Raw genomic sequence first — 15841 nt, 5'->3', positions numbered from 1 at the left:
CAAGGAAAATTTCCTTCTCCAGCAGTTTTTGTGACTCAACTGTACAAACAGCACACATTTCTCCTCTTGATGGTATGATACATGCACCTGGACCTGCCCACTTCACTTCTCCAGCAGGTATGTCAACAGCCTTCTCCTCCACAAATTTTGTAGGTGACTTTAGTTCTACCCTGTGAAGTTGAATTCTTAGTGCATGTGCTACATCTGCCTCATGACCAGGTGTGCCAAGTCCAATCAAACGTTGGAAAAAACTTGCATTAGTCCCAATGATCACAGGCACTTGTTCAGGACCCTCAGGTTCAGGACAAACCAAAGCAAGGATGGAAACTCTTCCACACCCATGACAGAAGCAGGAAAGAAAGCATCTACCAAGATATATCCCTTGTAGGGATAACTGGCTGTGCTAAGGCCCCAAATGGACAGACCAGAGAGAGGCTGAATGGGTACAGAAGACAGGTGCTTAGAGTACCATGACTCAAAGACGATAGTGACCTGAGATCCACTATCTAATAAGGCTTCACAGGGCTGCCCATTGATCTTCATAGTGATTGTCAGAGCTGGACCAACCAACCCCTCGGGAAGGCTGCTCTTCTCAACCACAACTGTCTGGCTTTTCCTGGAGAAGCTGGCTTTATCACCAGTGTGTTTACTACTACTGGGATCCATTCTTTCATTTCTGGCCTTTCGCAATGATCGCACAAGCTTTTGTATCACCAGACTGTAATTCTCAGGAGCTTTGCACCTCGGAGCAATGTGGCCATCTTCCCCACATTTATAACAGAAGTAATCTTCTTTAGTCTTATCAAGTCTGGGTTTAACAGAAGTATCAGTCTGCTCCAGTGGTTGTGGTTCTCTTATTGACTGTGATGATTGTCTGACACTCAGTGAAGCCAACTGCTCTTCTAATCTTTGTACCTGCCTTCTTAACAAGTGGACTTCTGGGTCTGTTGGTGTATCATCTCCTCTCGTACTTGGTACAGCCTTTGACTCCAACATCTCCTCTGACACAGGTACTTTAGAAGGTCTCTCTGTTACTTTTGTCCGCAGCTCTTGAATCTCAGCTTTCAACTCTCTCACCGCAGCTAAATCAGTCAGTTTCTGTCGTGGCCGGGGAACAGGCTTTGCAGTGACACCCAGACTATGTCTGGCAGCTTCGCTTTCCTCAGCCTCCCTGATCTCATTTAGAAGAGCTAGAAAAGTAGGTGGATTTTCTCGTCTCTCTCTTAATCTCAGCTGGAGCAACAGTAAGTCTGATTCAACAGCACCCCGAATTAGCTGCTCAACTCTTGTTCTGTCCACATTTTTCCAGGGTAGCCCACCTTTTTGCACTACTTTGGTCAGAGATTTCTCCATTCTCTTCAAGAAATCAGAAAGAGCTTCACCAGGATTCTGCCTCAATAATCTGAAAGCAAAATATAAGTCCTCTCCTGTTTCAGGAGTTCCAAAAGCCCCCTCCAAACCCTCAAGATACTGAAGGGAAGTTGCATGCGGGCTAGAAAATCGAACAGCCTTCACCACTTCCAGGGCTGAATCCTTTAAGCTCTCAATGATGTGTCGACGCTTCTCTTTCTCTGAGCATTCACACTCCATAACCATCATTCTGGCTTGATCCATCCAACTCTCCAAAGCCTCTTCCCCTGTTGGAGTAGGAACAGTACCTGAAAAGGTTCTTAAGCGTCTGTATGCACTCCCATCACTGACAGGTTTTGAAGTCTTTTCCAGCAGTTCACCCACCGCACGGATTATTGCTTCTGGAGACCCTGCATTGGAACTGGGTGTAGAAAACATTGCTTGAAGATCAGTGAAAGACTTTCCTTCTTCAAATAACAGTTTTGAAAGTTTCTCAGCAAACCCAGCAGGCGGTGACTCAGCACTTTTGGCTACAACCATCTTCCATGGCTTCCCACCCTCCTCAGGTACCACTTCTTTAGGTATGCGAGAAGAATCAACCACCTCCTTGCACTCACATAGCACGAGTAGAAACCCTGGAATTGGCCCTTCTTTATAATGCCTGACTCTCACTCTTCCCAAAGCTTTGACTGTTTCTGTAATTTCCTCGAAGCGTGCCACCTCCACATCTGCAGGCACTCCCAACAATAACACTGCATGTTTTGGATCGATTGTTGCTTTCTGACACCAATCGTCAAGTTCAGCTTGTAAGAGAGAATCATCAACATCCATGATTGTTTAACTCACATGAACATTAGCTTTGCAGTAAGCAGAATACTTTCTTAGTGCTTTCCAGATTTTCAAGCAGTGTAGTCACAAGGATGATCCCAGACGAGCCCCCACTTTATGTAGCGCCCTCTACTGTCCTAGTGTATCAACCCTTTTAGAATTATTGGCGCTAGAAACCGGATTCTTTTACTTGTGTCTCTCGACGTGATCTCTTGATCTTTTATCCTTGATTTATACAACTGCTCTTTACTAAATGCAAGTTCTCTCTCTATAAAGTATTTGTCACTAGTTACAACTATTTATCTATGCAAGTGATCACTCTATATTGCTGAAATAAACAATGGATTTATTAAAATCTTTCTTGTGCAAAAGAACTGACACTTAAGGGTTAATTTTTAAAACTCCTGTCAAAATAAGGTTTTTCAATGAATCACGCTTTAGATTAAAGGCAGGGTAGGTAAAAAATGTATAAAAAACTTTTTTTTCAAAATTAGTTTAAACTTTATTTATATATCAATACATATTTAAAATGTAAGTACTCTGAAAAAGAAAGTATAAAAATCGAGTGTCTGTAGACCTCTCACGACTGTTTTAAAGACAGCTCATTATTTCCATTCACTCCACCCCCTCCCTTCTGGGCTCCTTCCAAAGCCACGCCCCCAAACCGCATGAACGTGCGACTCCGACCACTGAGCTGGAAGACGCATTGTTTACCTGAGACGAGCGGAGAGGAAGGAGCACAGTGCATGTAGTGACATCATGTCAGAATCACATGTAATAAAAATAACTTTATAATTATGAAGATAAACATAATTTAATTCGCTAACGAGTTAGTATCTATAAGGCAAAGCTAAAAACAGGTTGCATGATACACGTTTTTCCATTACCATCATTTACACTGTGATGAAGATGAATTTCGTGTAAGATTCATAACATATACGTTGTTCTACAGATAAACAGAGTAACATACACTCAAATATCAACTCACAACTGCATTGCAGACACAAAATAATAACACACACATACAACAAAGTGTGTACGACACACACAGATACAAGATAAAGACATCAGTAAACATAGGTAGAGAATATAAAAACAAAACAAAGGCGAAAAAAACGTGCAGGTAAACTTACAGGTGAACATGATAAAAGAGTTAGACAGAGGGTAAATATAGTTCTAAGAAAAGTTCCTAGATCCGGAGTAACGTTAGGCCTACTATCTGTTAAACATGTATTTAGTTATCTAAAGCAAAATTATGCACAATTCAACACTATAGCTATCATCTTGAGCTAGGCCTATAGATTATTTATCGTCTCTACTACGGCTCGCTAAGTAATGTTATGTTAGCTATATTACGCAGCTACGTGTGCTAATGACACATGCTTCATGAAAAAATAAACAAAAAAATATGTATGATCAAAATACAAAAAGAAAGATTTACCTGTCCAGCAGAAATAAAGCCATCAAGGAGTCACTTTTCAGCCCCTTGAGTTCCCTCAGTTCTCGCCATCGCTGGAGAGCCACGCCGATATTAACTCGCGTTTTATTTCTTTGTTTATCCAAAGACTTTTTGTTCATTGCCTTTTCTTGTACTGTTACTGTCTTCCTTTTTTGCCTGGTTTGCCTTCACTAACTGCATAGGCCGGTACTGTGAATTTTGCTTGCTGTTTCTCTGCCATTGTTTTGGTATTCCTAGGATCCATGCCTCTTGAATTCCCCAAATCAAACGTGCGCGCGCAAGTGGGCAGGTCATGTGTGGCAAAAGGGTGGTTGCCATGGTTGCGAGAGAGTGACAGCCGCCTAAGCCAATCCTATGTTTCGTCCCGGATGGAAATAATGAGCTGTGTTTAATACAGATTAAACGGTCTAGAGTCACTCGATTTTTATACTCTTTTTATCAGAGTTCTTACATTTTAATTATGCATGTATATATATAGAAAGTTTAAACAAATTTGGAACAAAATTTCTTACCTACCCTGCCTTTAACCTTCACTTCTTCTACACCAAAGGCACTAACTTGTGTTTCACTTAGTGTAACCCAATATACCAGTGTTATGTATTCAAATACTTTGTACAAAAATAAAGAATGTAAACAAACTTTTGTTTCAATCAGACATACAAACTGTAACCCTGTAATATCCAATGACTCAAAGCAATCAATGTTAAACCATCAAATCGTTCAACAAAAAAAAAAAACACACTTATTGTGGGCCCACCACATGCACGCGCGTGCGCGCACACACACACACACACACAAACGAACAAATCCCCCCAGTTGCAGGCCTGAAACGTCGCTTGTGTGCGTTGAGGCCGAGTAAAATGCAAACTGGCCGCTTAGCTCGATGAGAGCACAAATAAAATAAACGAAATGTACCTGAGTGAGCTTGGCAAAAGTTAGCGATTTCCGTCACCCGTCAGATCCATCCATGTGAAGCTGTCATTAGCCAGGATAATGCGTGATGCTCCAGCGACGCCAGAGGAACTCCTAACCACTCGTTAGAGATTCCTCCTCAGCGACTGTCAGTCGATGCAATAAAAGTTCTTAGCAATCGTTTAGACCACCTTGGTGCTCATACATTCGCCAATATACGTGATGAACTTGATTAAAGTTTCTCACCTGGACCCTGAATAGTTCAATTCACTGCAATGACGTTCAAGCATTAAACCGACAGATCTTCCGAATTAAGTCGATTTGACTTTAGTGTGTTGTCGTGTTGATTTCACAACAGAATACTGTGCTGCTTAACACTCAAACAATGCAGTTCAGATTATTTTTTAAACAAAAAAAAAATCGGCGCGCTCTCTGTTATCATGCCGACAACATCAACTACGCGCTTCTTTTCCAACTCCCCTCTCTCTCCTACCCTCCTTGATTGACATGAGCACTGACCAATTACAGTTGCAATAACTGACGTGAGGCGGGATCAAGCTGTTTTTTCAGCCAATGACGTTAAACTGAACATCTTACAGGCCTGGATATGTCTGAACATGTACACTTTTGTTTAATAATAAAACAAGCACACAATTCTGCATTTACCCATTTTCCCCAAAATAAAATAAATTAAAATAATAAATTTACATAACTTTGAATAAAGTAACCCGGGGTTACATCACCTTTCTGTTTTCAACCCCTTCTGCTGGAAGGTCATCAAAATGTGCTCCTCCAGTCACAATAACAGAGTGCAGGCTCCTAGTCTATAAATCCAGGGACGCAGACACACTGAGGATGATGAATGAGTGTAGCCGCAGTTCAGAAGAACATGGGCAATTGTGATTTGTACCTGGTGATTCATGCGTGTACATGCTTCTCCTTATGTCTGAATGCTGGGAGATAGCGGCACAGCTAAATCAAACCTTAGTGTTATAGCATGTAGCAAATCCTTGAGGAGCTAGCACAAAATACCAGAAATAAACCAAGAAAAACATCCACTACAATGGACCTTGATTTAGACTTAACATTCACATCAAATTAATCACAATATATCGCAGAACCACCATTTGTAGTAATTGCAGCTTTAAGTAAGTACATAAAGGTATGACCTACTGATTGAATGCGTAAATTTAGGTCATTCATTGTTGTATGGAGTACATTTGTGGTGCTATTATGGTGTTTTTGTCCTTTAAGGAGCTTGACTATGAAGTAAATGTTCTACGGAAAAAGTTCCAGAACAGAAAAAGTAACTGCATATGGATTTGTAACAGTATGACGGTGAATAAATAATGTCAGACTTTTCATTTGTGTCTGGAGTTACTGTCCTATTGGAAGGGGGAAAAAACTTCTTCTAAGTTTTTATTTTTGAGCAAGTTTTAATAAAGCTTTTTTTTTTTTTTTTTTTGCTGTTATTTTGTTATTCTTTCCATCCATTATTTCTGTTTTAACAAGAGTCCCAGTATCTACTGATAAAAAGACGGCTCACAGCATGACGCTTCCTCCAACATACTTCACTGTATAGGTATAGCGTTTTTTGAGGTGTGAACCACACATATCGCTTTGAATTTTAGCTCCCTCAAAAGAACTGTGTTGAAAAAGTAACAGCTTCAAAAGAACTCTGATCTGTGAAGAAATGCCCCTAAGTCAGTGACGTGACATATCAAAAAAGTCCCCAAAAGACCCAGCTTATAATAAAGGCCTATGAACTTAGATAAAGACAACACACCAATTACCAGTTGAATAAACAACTATAAAGAAGAATCATTAGATAGATAGATAAATTGGATAAAATATAGATAGATAAATTATTTATTTTATCTTAAATAATAATTCTTATATCACATTAGAATCAACGAATCTCTTATTTATATTGTGTTTGCTCTGTTAGTTATGATGAAAGCATTCGTTAGTGTGCAGAAATTGAGTTGCAATGACGAGATCACTGCATTCATATGCTCAACAATATGTCTGTGACCGGCTACAATGTTCATCACTGCAACCTTTCATGCCACAAACTAAATATAATGCCATAGATCTAAATGTAATGCTATAATCAACACTTTTCACGATTAGTAAACCTTGAGAATTGTAATAGTAAAAACATGCTAAAAGTTGGAGAGAATCCACATGTAATATTTGCTATTTCCATATGCAAAGATGTTAGCCAATCACAGCAGTGGGCGTTTACACTGAAGTCTCACAGCAGACGTCATGAGCATGCGTATTACATGATCAGTCTACAGGCGCGTAGTGTTTCTTTATGAAGTGACATCGCCAACTACTGGCCTGGCAGTATAACAGCATTTTCAGTCCTTTTCGTGGATCCGTGTGGGGATCATTTTGGCAATTGTGTCATTTGTATGCAAAAACTTCACAGTTTTTAGTACATCGTTGTCGTGTAAACATATCCCAAGAAGTCAAGGAAGGAAAGAGAGCAGGGAACCACACATCCAGGTTTCTGAAAACTTAAATACAATAGCACCCACTCTTGTCGCCAATCAGGTCATCTCTCATCTCTTATAGCTTGAGAACAAAAACATGAAAGAGACAGACATACGGGAATAAGTTGCACACAAAACACACCCTCCCCAACATCACTCAAGTAAAACACTCACACATAACAATACAGGTAAAACGTGAAAAATCAGCACAGATAATTCCTTCATTTTAGAGTGTGCAATTATTTTGTGAACATTAAATTAAAAAAAGTTCTGACTCTGATGCTGCCTTGGTTCTGCATAAATTAAATGGCACAACAACTGATCTCAAATGGAATTACATTTAAATTGCAGTAAAATATAATTAAAAACTAATGACCTTTACTATCACCAACAACCTTAACAATCTTTATAAGCAGATGCTATTTTCATTCAGCCAGCTTCAGTCATTCTCCTGATGATTAGCAAGTGGTCTGAGTTGCAGCATCCCTGCAGAGTTATAATTTAAACAATCAGTGCGCAGGCATCTGCTCCTCGCGGTATTCAATGAAGGTCAAAAATCTGTAATAATTTTGCAGTACAAATCACTTCAGAATATGTAAGTAATCCGTCATTTAGCAGATGATTCTACTGTTAGCAGCTTATTAGAGGGAAAACCCTCTGGAGCAACCTGGGGTTAAGTGCCTTGCTCAAGGGCACAATGGTGATAGCTCATGGCTAGTCTCAGCCGGCACACCCTTGGACCGCCTACAGTCTGTTCGCTGACCACATGATGGATACTGCACACACAAAATGGGCAAGCAAGTAGGCAAGTACAAAAACTACCAGACTGGTACAATGAAGACATTATACAGAGGAAAAGTTTGTTTTATTGTAAAAGTTTTGAAAAGTTTTACTGTAGGAGCTCAATATTTATTTTAAGCACTTGTTGGAAATTAATATTTATTAATATGTTTATTAAACACTCTAAAAAATGCTGTGTTAAAAACAACCAAAGTTGGGCTGAAAATGGACAAACCCAGCAGTTGGGTTAAATGTTTGCCCAATGTGCTGGGTAGTTTTATTTAACTCAACTATTGTTTAAAAATGACTATATGCTGGCTTAAAATGAACCCAAAATAGGTCGGAAATTAAAAAATCAGACACAAAATTACTAGAGGAAACAATAATAATCAAAAGGTGAACATTTATTAATAAGAAATGTGTAGGGAAAACACCCTAGGAAGTAAAATTAGCTCAAATTAAATATTTATAGGGAACTATAAAGAGTTGTAAGATTACAACCGAGCAACTGAGTCGTCCAGCGTTCATTTGCTCGAACCGTAATCCAACAATCATGAAAACACTGATTGAAGCCCGGTAACTTGATCACAGTTTAAGACATTAAATTTTAGAAGCACATAATACGAGACACTTTCTTTTTAAGATCTACAAGAGATTTTATTTATTCTAACACAAACTAATCTAACACAAACACACGCACATACACACACACATACATTCATACGCGTTGCAGTAAGAAGGAAATGAGAGAGAAAAGAGTTTTGAAAGAGAGAGAGAGAGAGATATGATTAACAGAATTCCTATCAATGCATTTCAAAGACCCAAACGAACCATGAATCATTAATTTAAATGCACCAGTTCAGTTTTCATCTGGAGGTACTTGCTTGCGTTGACTTAAAGGTGAATTTCCCTCGTCGTGCAGAGAAGGGTTTCCCAAGTCGATGATTGGTCCAGGTCAGGTCCGTGTGGAACAATGAAAGGAAGTCTCTTTGTCGCTGGAGTTGAAGCGGCAAAAGTCATTGGTTGAACTTTGCGGCGAAACTTAGGACACAAGACTTTCAGCGGTAAAGGAAAATTAAGTAAAAGAAAAGAAAAGTGAGTGAAGGTTGGATGGCTTGAATGAGCGGCTTGTCTGTTCTTCTTGTTACTCCATTGTTCTTGGTACTTGTCTTGGCTTCTTTTCCCAGAACAGAACCAACTCCTAGTTCACTATCTTGCAATAATGATCATTTAAACTTAGTTGTTTGTCACACCTCTGAGGAGTCTTGGCCAATCAGACATTGTCCTGTTTCAAGAGGGCCTTCCTCTGCCCCCAATAAAACATAAGTGTTACATCCCGGTCTGTTTCTGCTTCAGCAGAGAGTGCCATTTTAACATAATTTCTATTAACTGGAATATGATACATTTTAAACAGATTTCATTCAAGCCATGATTTAAGAAAGATGAAAAGAAATAAATCAAGTCCAAATAAGGCATACTTTCAGTCATTCAGTCATTCAGTCAAGAGTTATCATATTTACATGAATTGTGAGTGTTCTAAAGCCTAACTGTTTACAGGTAGTACTTGTGGACACATAATGCAAAATGTATGTAGTTAAAAGATGTTTGATAACTCCATTAAAATTGTTGGAACAATTTTGAAGCAGTTTTATTTGTAGAACAGTCTCTTTGGCTTTCCTGTGAAGTAAGGAAACAAAAGGGGTCTGCACGGTCTCTCTGTTTCTTTGCTCTGGTGATCAAAGGGTCTATCTTCTTGGGTGACCCTTTGGTATGTCACTTCTCCTGCTATCAGGAAGCATAGGGTCGTAAAAGCCATCAGCATTGGTTCTCTCTGTAGACGAGCAGGAGCCGAAACCTCGATTCTGAATTAGAAATATGTTTTGAAAGAATCATCTGAATGATTCATTTGTCTGGTTCGTCCACAGTTCCTACAAATGTATTATTAATAAACATATTAATAAATGTTCATTTCCAACATACTCTGGGTTTATTTTAAGCAAGAAATAGTTGAGTTAAATAAAACTACCCAGGTTGGACAAACATTTAACCCATCCGCTTAATACAACCCAATTGTTGAGTTTGTCCATTTTCAACCCAACTTGGGTTTTTAACCCAGCATTTTTTAGAGTGAATGAACATTCATGAATAAGTTTGATGAATAATAATTAAACAATAAACATTTGTTAAATTGCTTATTAAAAAATGTTCACCTTTTGATTATTATTGTTGCCTCTAGTAATTATGTTTCTGATTTTTAATTTCCAACCTATTTTGGGTTCATTTTAAGCCAGCCATATAGTCTTTGTATATGTATTGTTTTTAACCCAGCAACCCAAGTTGGGTTGAAATTGGACAAACCCAGAAATTGGGTTGTATTAACCCAGCGGTTGGGTTAAATGTTTGCCCAATCTGCTGGATAGTTTTATTTAACTCAACTATTGTTTAAAAATTACTGTATTGCTTGCTTAAAATGAACCCAAAGTATGTTGGAAATGAGCATTTATTAATAAGTTTAATGAATAATAATTAAACTATAATCATTTATTAAATTGCTTCTTAATAAATGTTCACCTTTTGACCTTTTGATTATTATTGTTGCCTCTTTAATTATGTGTCTGATTTTTATTTTCCAACCTATTTTGGGTTCATTTTAAGCCAGCATATAGTCATTTTTAAACAAGAGTTGAGTTAAATAAAACTACCCAGCACATTGGGCAAACAATTAACCCAACCGCTGGGTTAAAACAACTCAATCACTGGGTTTGTCCATTTTCAACCCAACCTGGGTTGTTTTTAACCCAGTGTTTTTTAAAGTGTACAGTAAATACCTATGTCCTTTACATGTTTTAGTATTTCATATGTTTTCTAAGGCCCCGTCCACACAGAGACGCGTATTAATTGTGTATGTGCACAAATTTTGTATCGGACAGGCGCTTCGTCCACACAAATCCGACATTTTCAAAAGGTGAAACCGCTATTTTTTGAAACCGGGTCCCAGAGTGAATAAATCTGAAAACGTCGCCTTTGCGTTTTTGTGTGTACAGCCTATCCGTATATTTTGTGAAACGATGATGTCATCACCCCACGCGTCAACCCTAGTCAGACGCCGCTAACAGCACAAAACAGCAACAAAAACAACAATAGCAGACTCTAGATGCTTGTGTTCGTGCTGCAGAAGCTACTGAGCCAAAATAAAGCATTATTTCTACAGTGCGCAAGGTTTATGCGCATGCTCCAAGTCTTATTCACTGTTTTAAGTGCATCTCTGTGGCAGAATTACAGCGCCACATACTAATCTGGCATGTATACTACATCGTTTTGAGTCATTTCAGTGGTTTCGTGTGTACACAGATATTTCTTGAGACGAGGAGAAAAAAAAAAGATCGGATAGGGAAAGATCTGGCTTCGTGTGAACGGGGCCTAAGCTACAAATAAGAAATACCGGTTGAGCCAATTTCCAGAAATGGAAGAGTGCCATCTATACCAATCCAGTTAAACCCCAAATGATCAGTGTTCTCGCTGAAAATACCTCCTATTCTTGTTTCTAAGCAGTAGACATTACAAATGACCTAAAATATACATTATTGTTCAATTAGCATTAGACATAATTTAATCAATTATTGATCTCCACAAGGACTGTTTTATTCAAAAGACAAACTCAATCAATTATTCCCCAAAGGCTCACAGGCAAAGCACGCATTGGCGTTTCTATTCTTTTGTAGACTTGCTCTCAGATGATGACATGGAGATTTGTCAATTGTTCTTTTCCCTTAAAAAAGAAAACACACACACACACACACACACACACACAAAGGAGAAAAAAACTGACCCATTTGTAGCCACTCAGACTTGTGATCAAAAACTACAGTTCAAGAGCTTGTTGTTTACAGTATAAAGGGTTTTTTTTTTTCTCTCATGTTGTTCAAAACACCTGATTTTATTTCTTCTATGGAACTCGAAGTTTAGCAGTATGTTCACACTACTCATTTCCATAAACTGACTGCATATATAATGACCAAGGGCTGTAAAAGCTGCAAAAAGCCCTAAACAAGTGTCCTAGTCTTCTGAAATCATTTAGTAGTTTTGTGTGAGGGACAGACTTAAATTGAAGTCACTCAGGACAACAGCTTAATATTTAGAAGATATATTTGTGACAACATGATTCAGTATAAGTAGTGGATTGGCTGTGCAATAGATCAATAATATATGCACATACTGTATACAGTCATATATAGTCTTGTGTAAAGTAGACCCATGCTTTAGGTAAGACAAAATACATTTTGGTTCTGTAAACTGACTGCTTAAAAATGGTTTTTACAATGCCAAGGTTGTAGGTTTAAATTTTGTATTGTGCATACGCATTGTGTTAAACACTGTATTACACAATCAGAGGCACAACTACACATTTGTTGAGGTATATGCAACATGGGATAGCTCACACCACATCCAATGGTTTTGCATATTCATGAATAAATAAATAAAAATAAACTATAATAAACTAAATAAATACTATTTTACAGTAAAATTACATAATGCAATCTTAATTTTAAAATGTCACAGTTTATGGTAAGGTATTTACAGTCTTTTTCTATAAAAATTACAAACATCTTTACAGCCCTCTTATGTCTTTGCAGTATCTCATCAGAATATGAAGCATCTGTCAGTGGGAAAACGTTCTGGATCCAATGAGCTGGTATGCATGCCGTGTCCAGGCACCCCACAGGACCATTTGTAAATCTGACTGGCTAATTACGCTCCCTTTCATCTCACACTCACAGGGAATCCTGTCTGGGAGATATACCAGTATGTCTGGCATCAGTGACTCCAGTCTGGCATCATCTTTCCCATTATAGGCAAAAGTGAGGCACTGATCCTGGATCAGCGGACAGATATTTCACAGGCTTATTACAGAGAGATGGGAATCTATCGGGGCCTCCAGTCTCCATGATAGACTTGCAATTTCCAAGCTCTGATCATTTACCGGCACAAATCATTTCAATAGGTTATGTGTGGTTGCTTTCAAGTAGATGTAAGACACTCTGAAACAATCAATAATGTATCCAATAAAGCAATTCATTTCATTTGTCACAGAGCCTTGTGTGTGAATGGATTATATTATTAAAACTGACAATAATATAACCCCTCACTGCATCATTCATTTTCAAATGTGCAGCAATACTGTACTTTTACAGTTTCATTACTATATATAACGTCATTGACATTATTATCCTAGGAAATAAATCTTAATGAACTTGGCCATACAAATGCCAAATGCTACATTTTCTAATTCTTTTACACATACTGTATTGGTTTTATTATTGAAAACACAAACACACACACACACACACACACACACACACACACACACACACACATACACATATATATATAACTATATATATATATATATATATATATATATATTAGTTTATACAGAAATTCTGGTACATAAGAAATTTAAGAATTGAAGGTAAAGATTGTAATACCAACATTACCGTGTTCAAAACCCAGCAAAAGAACTCTAATAGCTCAGTGTACAAAAGGTTGCTACACATAGGGACAAAGCTGGCCTCAAATCCTTTAATGACTTATCAGTTTATCATGTCAGATGGTTCTATGAATCGTACTAAAACACAGTATTATCCCAGTCTGCTGTCAGGCAGCGGTCAATGAGCTCTTATAACTGAAGTGGGCTGCTGATAGGACCAACAGAGCGAGAAGTAATGTCTGCAATAAAGAAGATGATGGGAGGTTGAAGGCGGCCGTCAGATGATTGCATCACACACGTTTGGATGGTGAGGGTTCCCCCAAAGGGAGAGCTTACTTATGATTCTTTCTGACAATTCAGTTTGACTCAGTTCTACAGAGCCTCACAGAACTGAAGGTATGAATTAAATGCAATCTGATCTATAATCAGCCAGTCAAAGCTGATTAGAAGGGTACTTCTTAACATAATTTGACTCAAATAAATAATGATACAAATAAATTCTGACACAACATGAATTGGAGTTGAATAATGCTCAGCCCACAATCCTGTCAGCATGTTGCCTGTTGGTAAACCGAAAATCTTAGCCACACAAAGAAACAGAGATTTTCAACTGCTCTAAAGGTATGACTGATGGCATTAAAAATTATTATTTGATTGTATGGCAGTTTTAAGCCATAAGAAATTAGAAATAAAGCTAATTCTTAGAATGATTTGAAAAATCATACTATAAAAAAACTGGATGTTTACAGTATTGGGGAAGTTACTTTAAAACTGTTCCAAAGTAGTTAATCTAGTCAAACTACTGTTTTGAAAAGTAGTAAGCTAAGCTACAAACTACAAACATAAAAAAGCTAACATCGAAGATAATTCACGGAGCAGTATATTTTTATAAACAATTCATAAAAAATCAATTATATAATTTATAATGTAGTCAGAACCATGTTTCCCATTCAGTCTGTCACGTTCGTCAAACAGACTGATGAATAGGAATCTCGCTAGAGAGGCCAATCTGCTATGAGTGCAACTAAAACGAGCCAATGCACACTGGCATGCAATCATATGCAGCAGCTTCTCTGCACACAGTGCGGGTATTTAATGAGCAGCAGGTGCGTTGCATCATCAGCTTTGCGCTTCAGAGCCGAACGATGTTTCGTTCTCTGCAAGCAAGTGTTTCTACTGAATGAGTCATGCTCTCAGAATGAACTTCTCTTTTTTTTTTTCAAGTGCGGGTGTACAGCACAGCAGTGGGGTCGAGTTTCTCTCTTTTTTTTTGTTGATTTATTTCAGTTGTTTTTTACCTTATTGAGCAAAGAGCTGTCTGCATCTATAAAAGGCTGTTCTCACGGCTGGTAATGGTGTGCTTTTGAGTGCTTAAAAGCCGTTTTAACAGCTGGTAAGAAGTGAGTGACTTCTAAGAGAGAGAGCACACAACAGGCTGCACACATCCCTGTCTGTGTTGCCGCGGCCATTCGCCTGTGTGCTTCAGCACTTTTTAAAAGAGTAAAACCCCTAAAAGAGCTCACACAAGTAGAGGTTGCGTCTTTTTAAAGATGATATTCTTCTTGTGTGTTTCTGGATGCAGTTGTTACCTGGCACAGAGGGATGGTCATGATCGCTGTATCACATGTCTGGGCTTAAAGCACGCTGAGGCAGCGTTCGTGGATGAGTCGTGTTTTACGATCATCTCGGAGTTACGATCGAGACTCCAGTTCCTGCAAAGGGGCAGAGTCTCGGTGCCGCTACCTCAATCCAATCCTCCTCAGAGGGTTGATTCGGGCAGTGGTACTGGTGATCTGAGGATCACAGTGAGCGTGATTCCTTCAGGGAACCAACACCCTCACTCCTCCTGCACTCCGTAACCAGTAAAGCTGCTAATGGAGCGTGCTGGGCCATCTCAAAGGTGTGCACCATCCATATTCTTTGGGGCTCGCCTCGATGACCGGATGTCGATAGCTGCATCGGAGAGGATGAGTTGACGAAGTTGCCTCCTTCGGGAACGGTAACGGTGCCCGATTCGGATCCATAGATGATTGCTATGCTTTCTCGGGCTGCCAACAGGGTCGGGCTCATGTGGAATCCTCCACCATGTCCCAAGCCCTCACGGTTGGACGATTGGTTTCTCGGGGTGGCAAGAGCAGGTTCTCAGCCACCCATCCCAGTTCCTTTCTTCCCGGAGGTGCATGAGGAGCTCACTGGAACGTGGCGGTGCAGCGAAGGGTTACACACGTATCCCCCCTGTGGAGGGGGCCGTTGCTATGCAACTGTGCCCTAACTCCACCTGGCGTGGGGAGCCGTGTCTCCCTTCCTGGGCCCGTAAGCACTCGTCAGACCTTTCCGGCAGGGCTTACCAGGCCTGCAGGGAAGCAGCTTCCGCCTTGCACACTATGGCGTTGCTGCAGGTCCATCAGGCCAAGGCACCAGTCGCAGGCGGAACTTCCTGCCCGAAGGATGGTAAAGCCAAGAGCAAGAGGCCATAGGACGTGCGACCCAGAGGTGGATGGGACTGCTCTTCAGGAGATGGTG

At 39.3% G+C, this 15841-nt stretch overlaps 1 protein-coding gene across 1 annotated transcript; it reads right to left on the bottom strand.

Annotated features, from left to right (window-relative positions):
• Positions 1 to 270: 270 nt before the first annotated feature.
• On the bottom strand, positions 271 to 2181 carry LOC125252271 (paraneoplastic antigen Ma1 homolog). The gene has a single exon (XM_048165461.1). It carries the CDS (start codon positions 2179 to 2181, stop codon positions 271 to 273), a length of 1911 nt encoding a protein of 636 aa, XP_048021418.1.
• Positions 2182 to 15841: the final 13660 nt, after the last annotated feature.

This window comes from Megalobrama amblycephala, linkage group LG18 (genome assembly GCF_018812025.1).
Source record: "Megalobrama amblycephala isolate DHTTF-2021 linkage group LG18, ASM1881202v1, whole genome shotgun sequence".
In the NCBI taxonomy this organism is placed as follows: Eukaryota; Metazoa; Chordata; class Actinopteri; order Cypriniformes; family Xenocyprididae; genus Megalobrama; species Megalobrama amblycephala.
Note: the sequence above shows the minus strand (reverse complement) of the source record. Positions and strands in the feature narration are given on the sequence as shown.

Excerpts from the sequence above, each read along its gene's own strand:
- LOC125252271 (XM_048165461.1), bottom strand. The coding sequence starts at position 2,181 with ATGGATGTTGATGATTCTCTCTTACAAGCTGAACTTGACGATTGGTGT.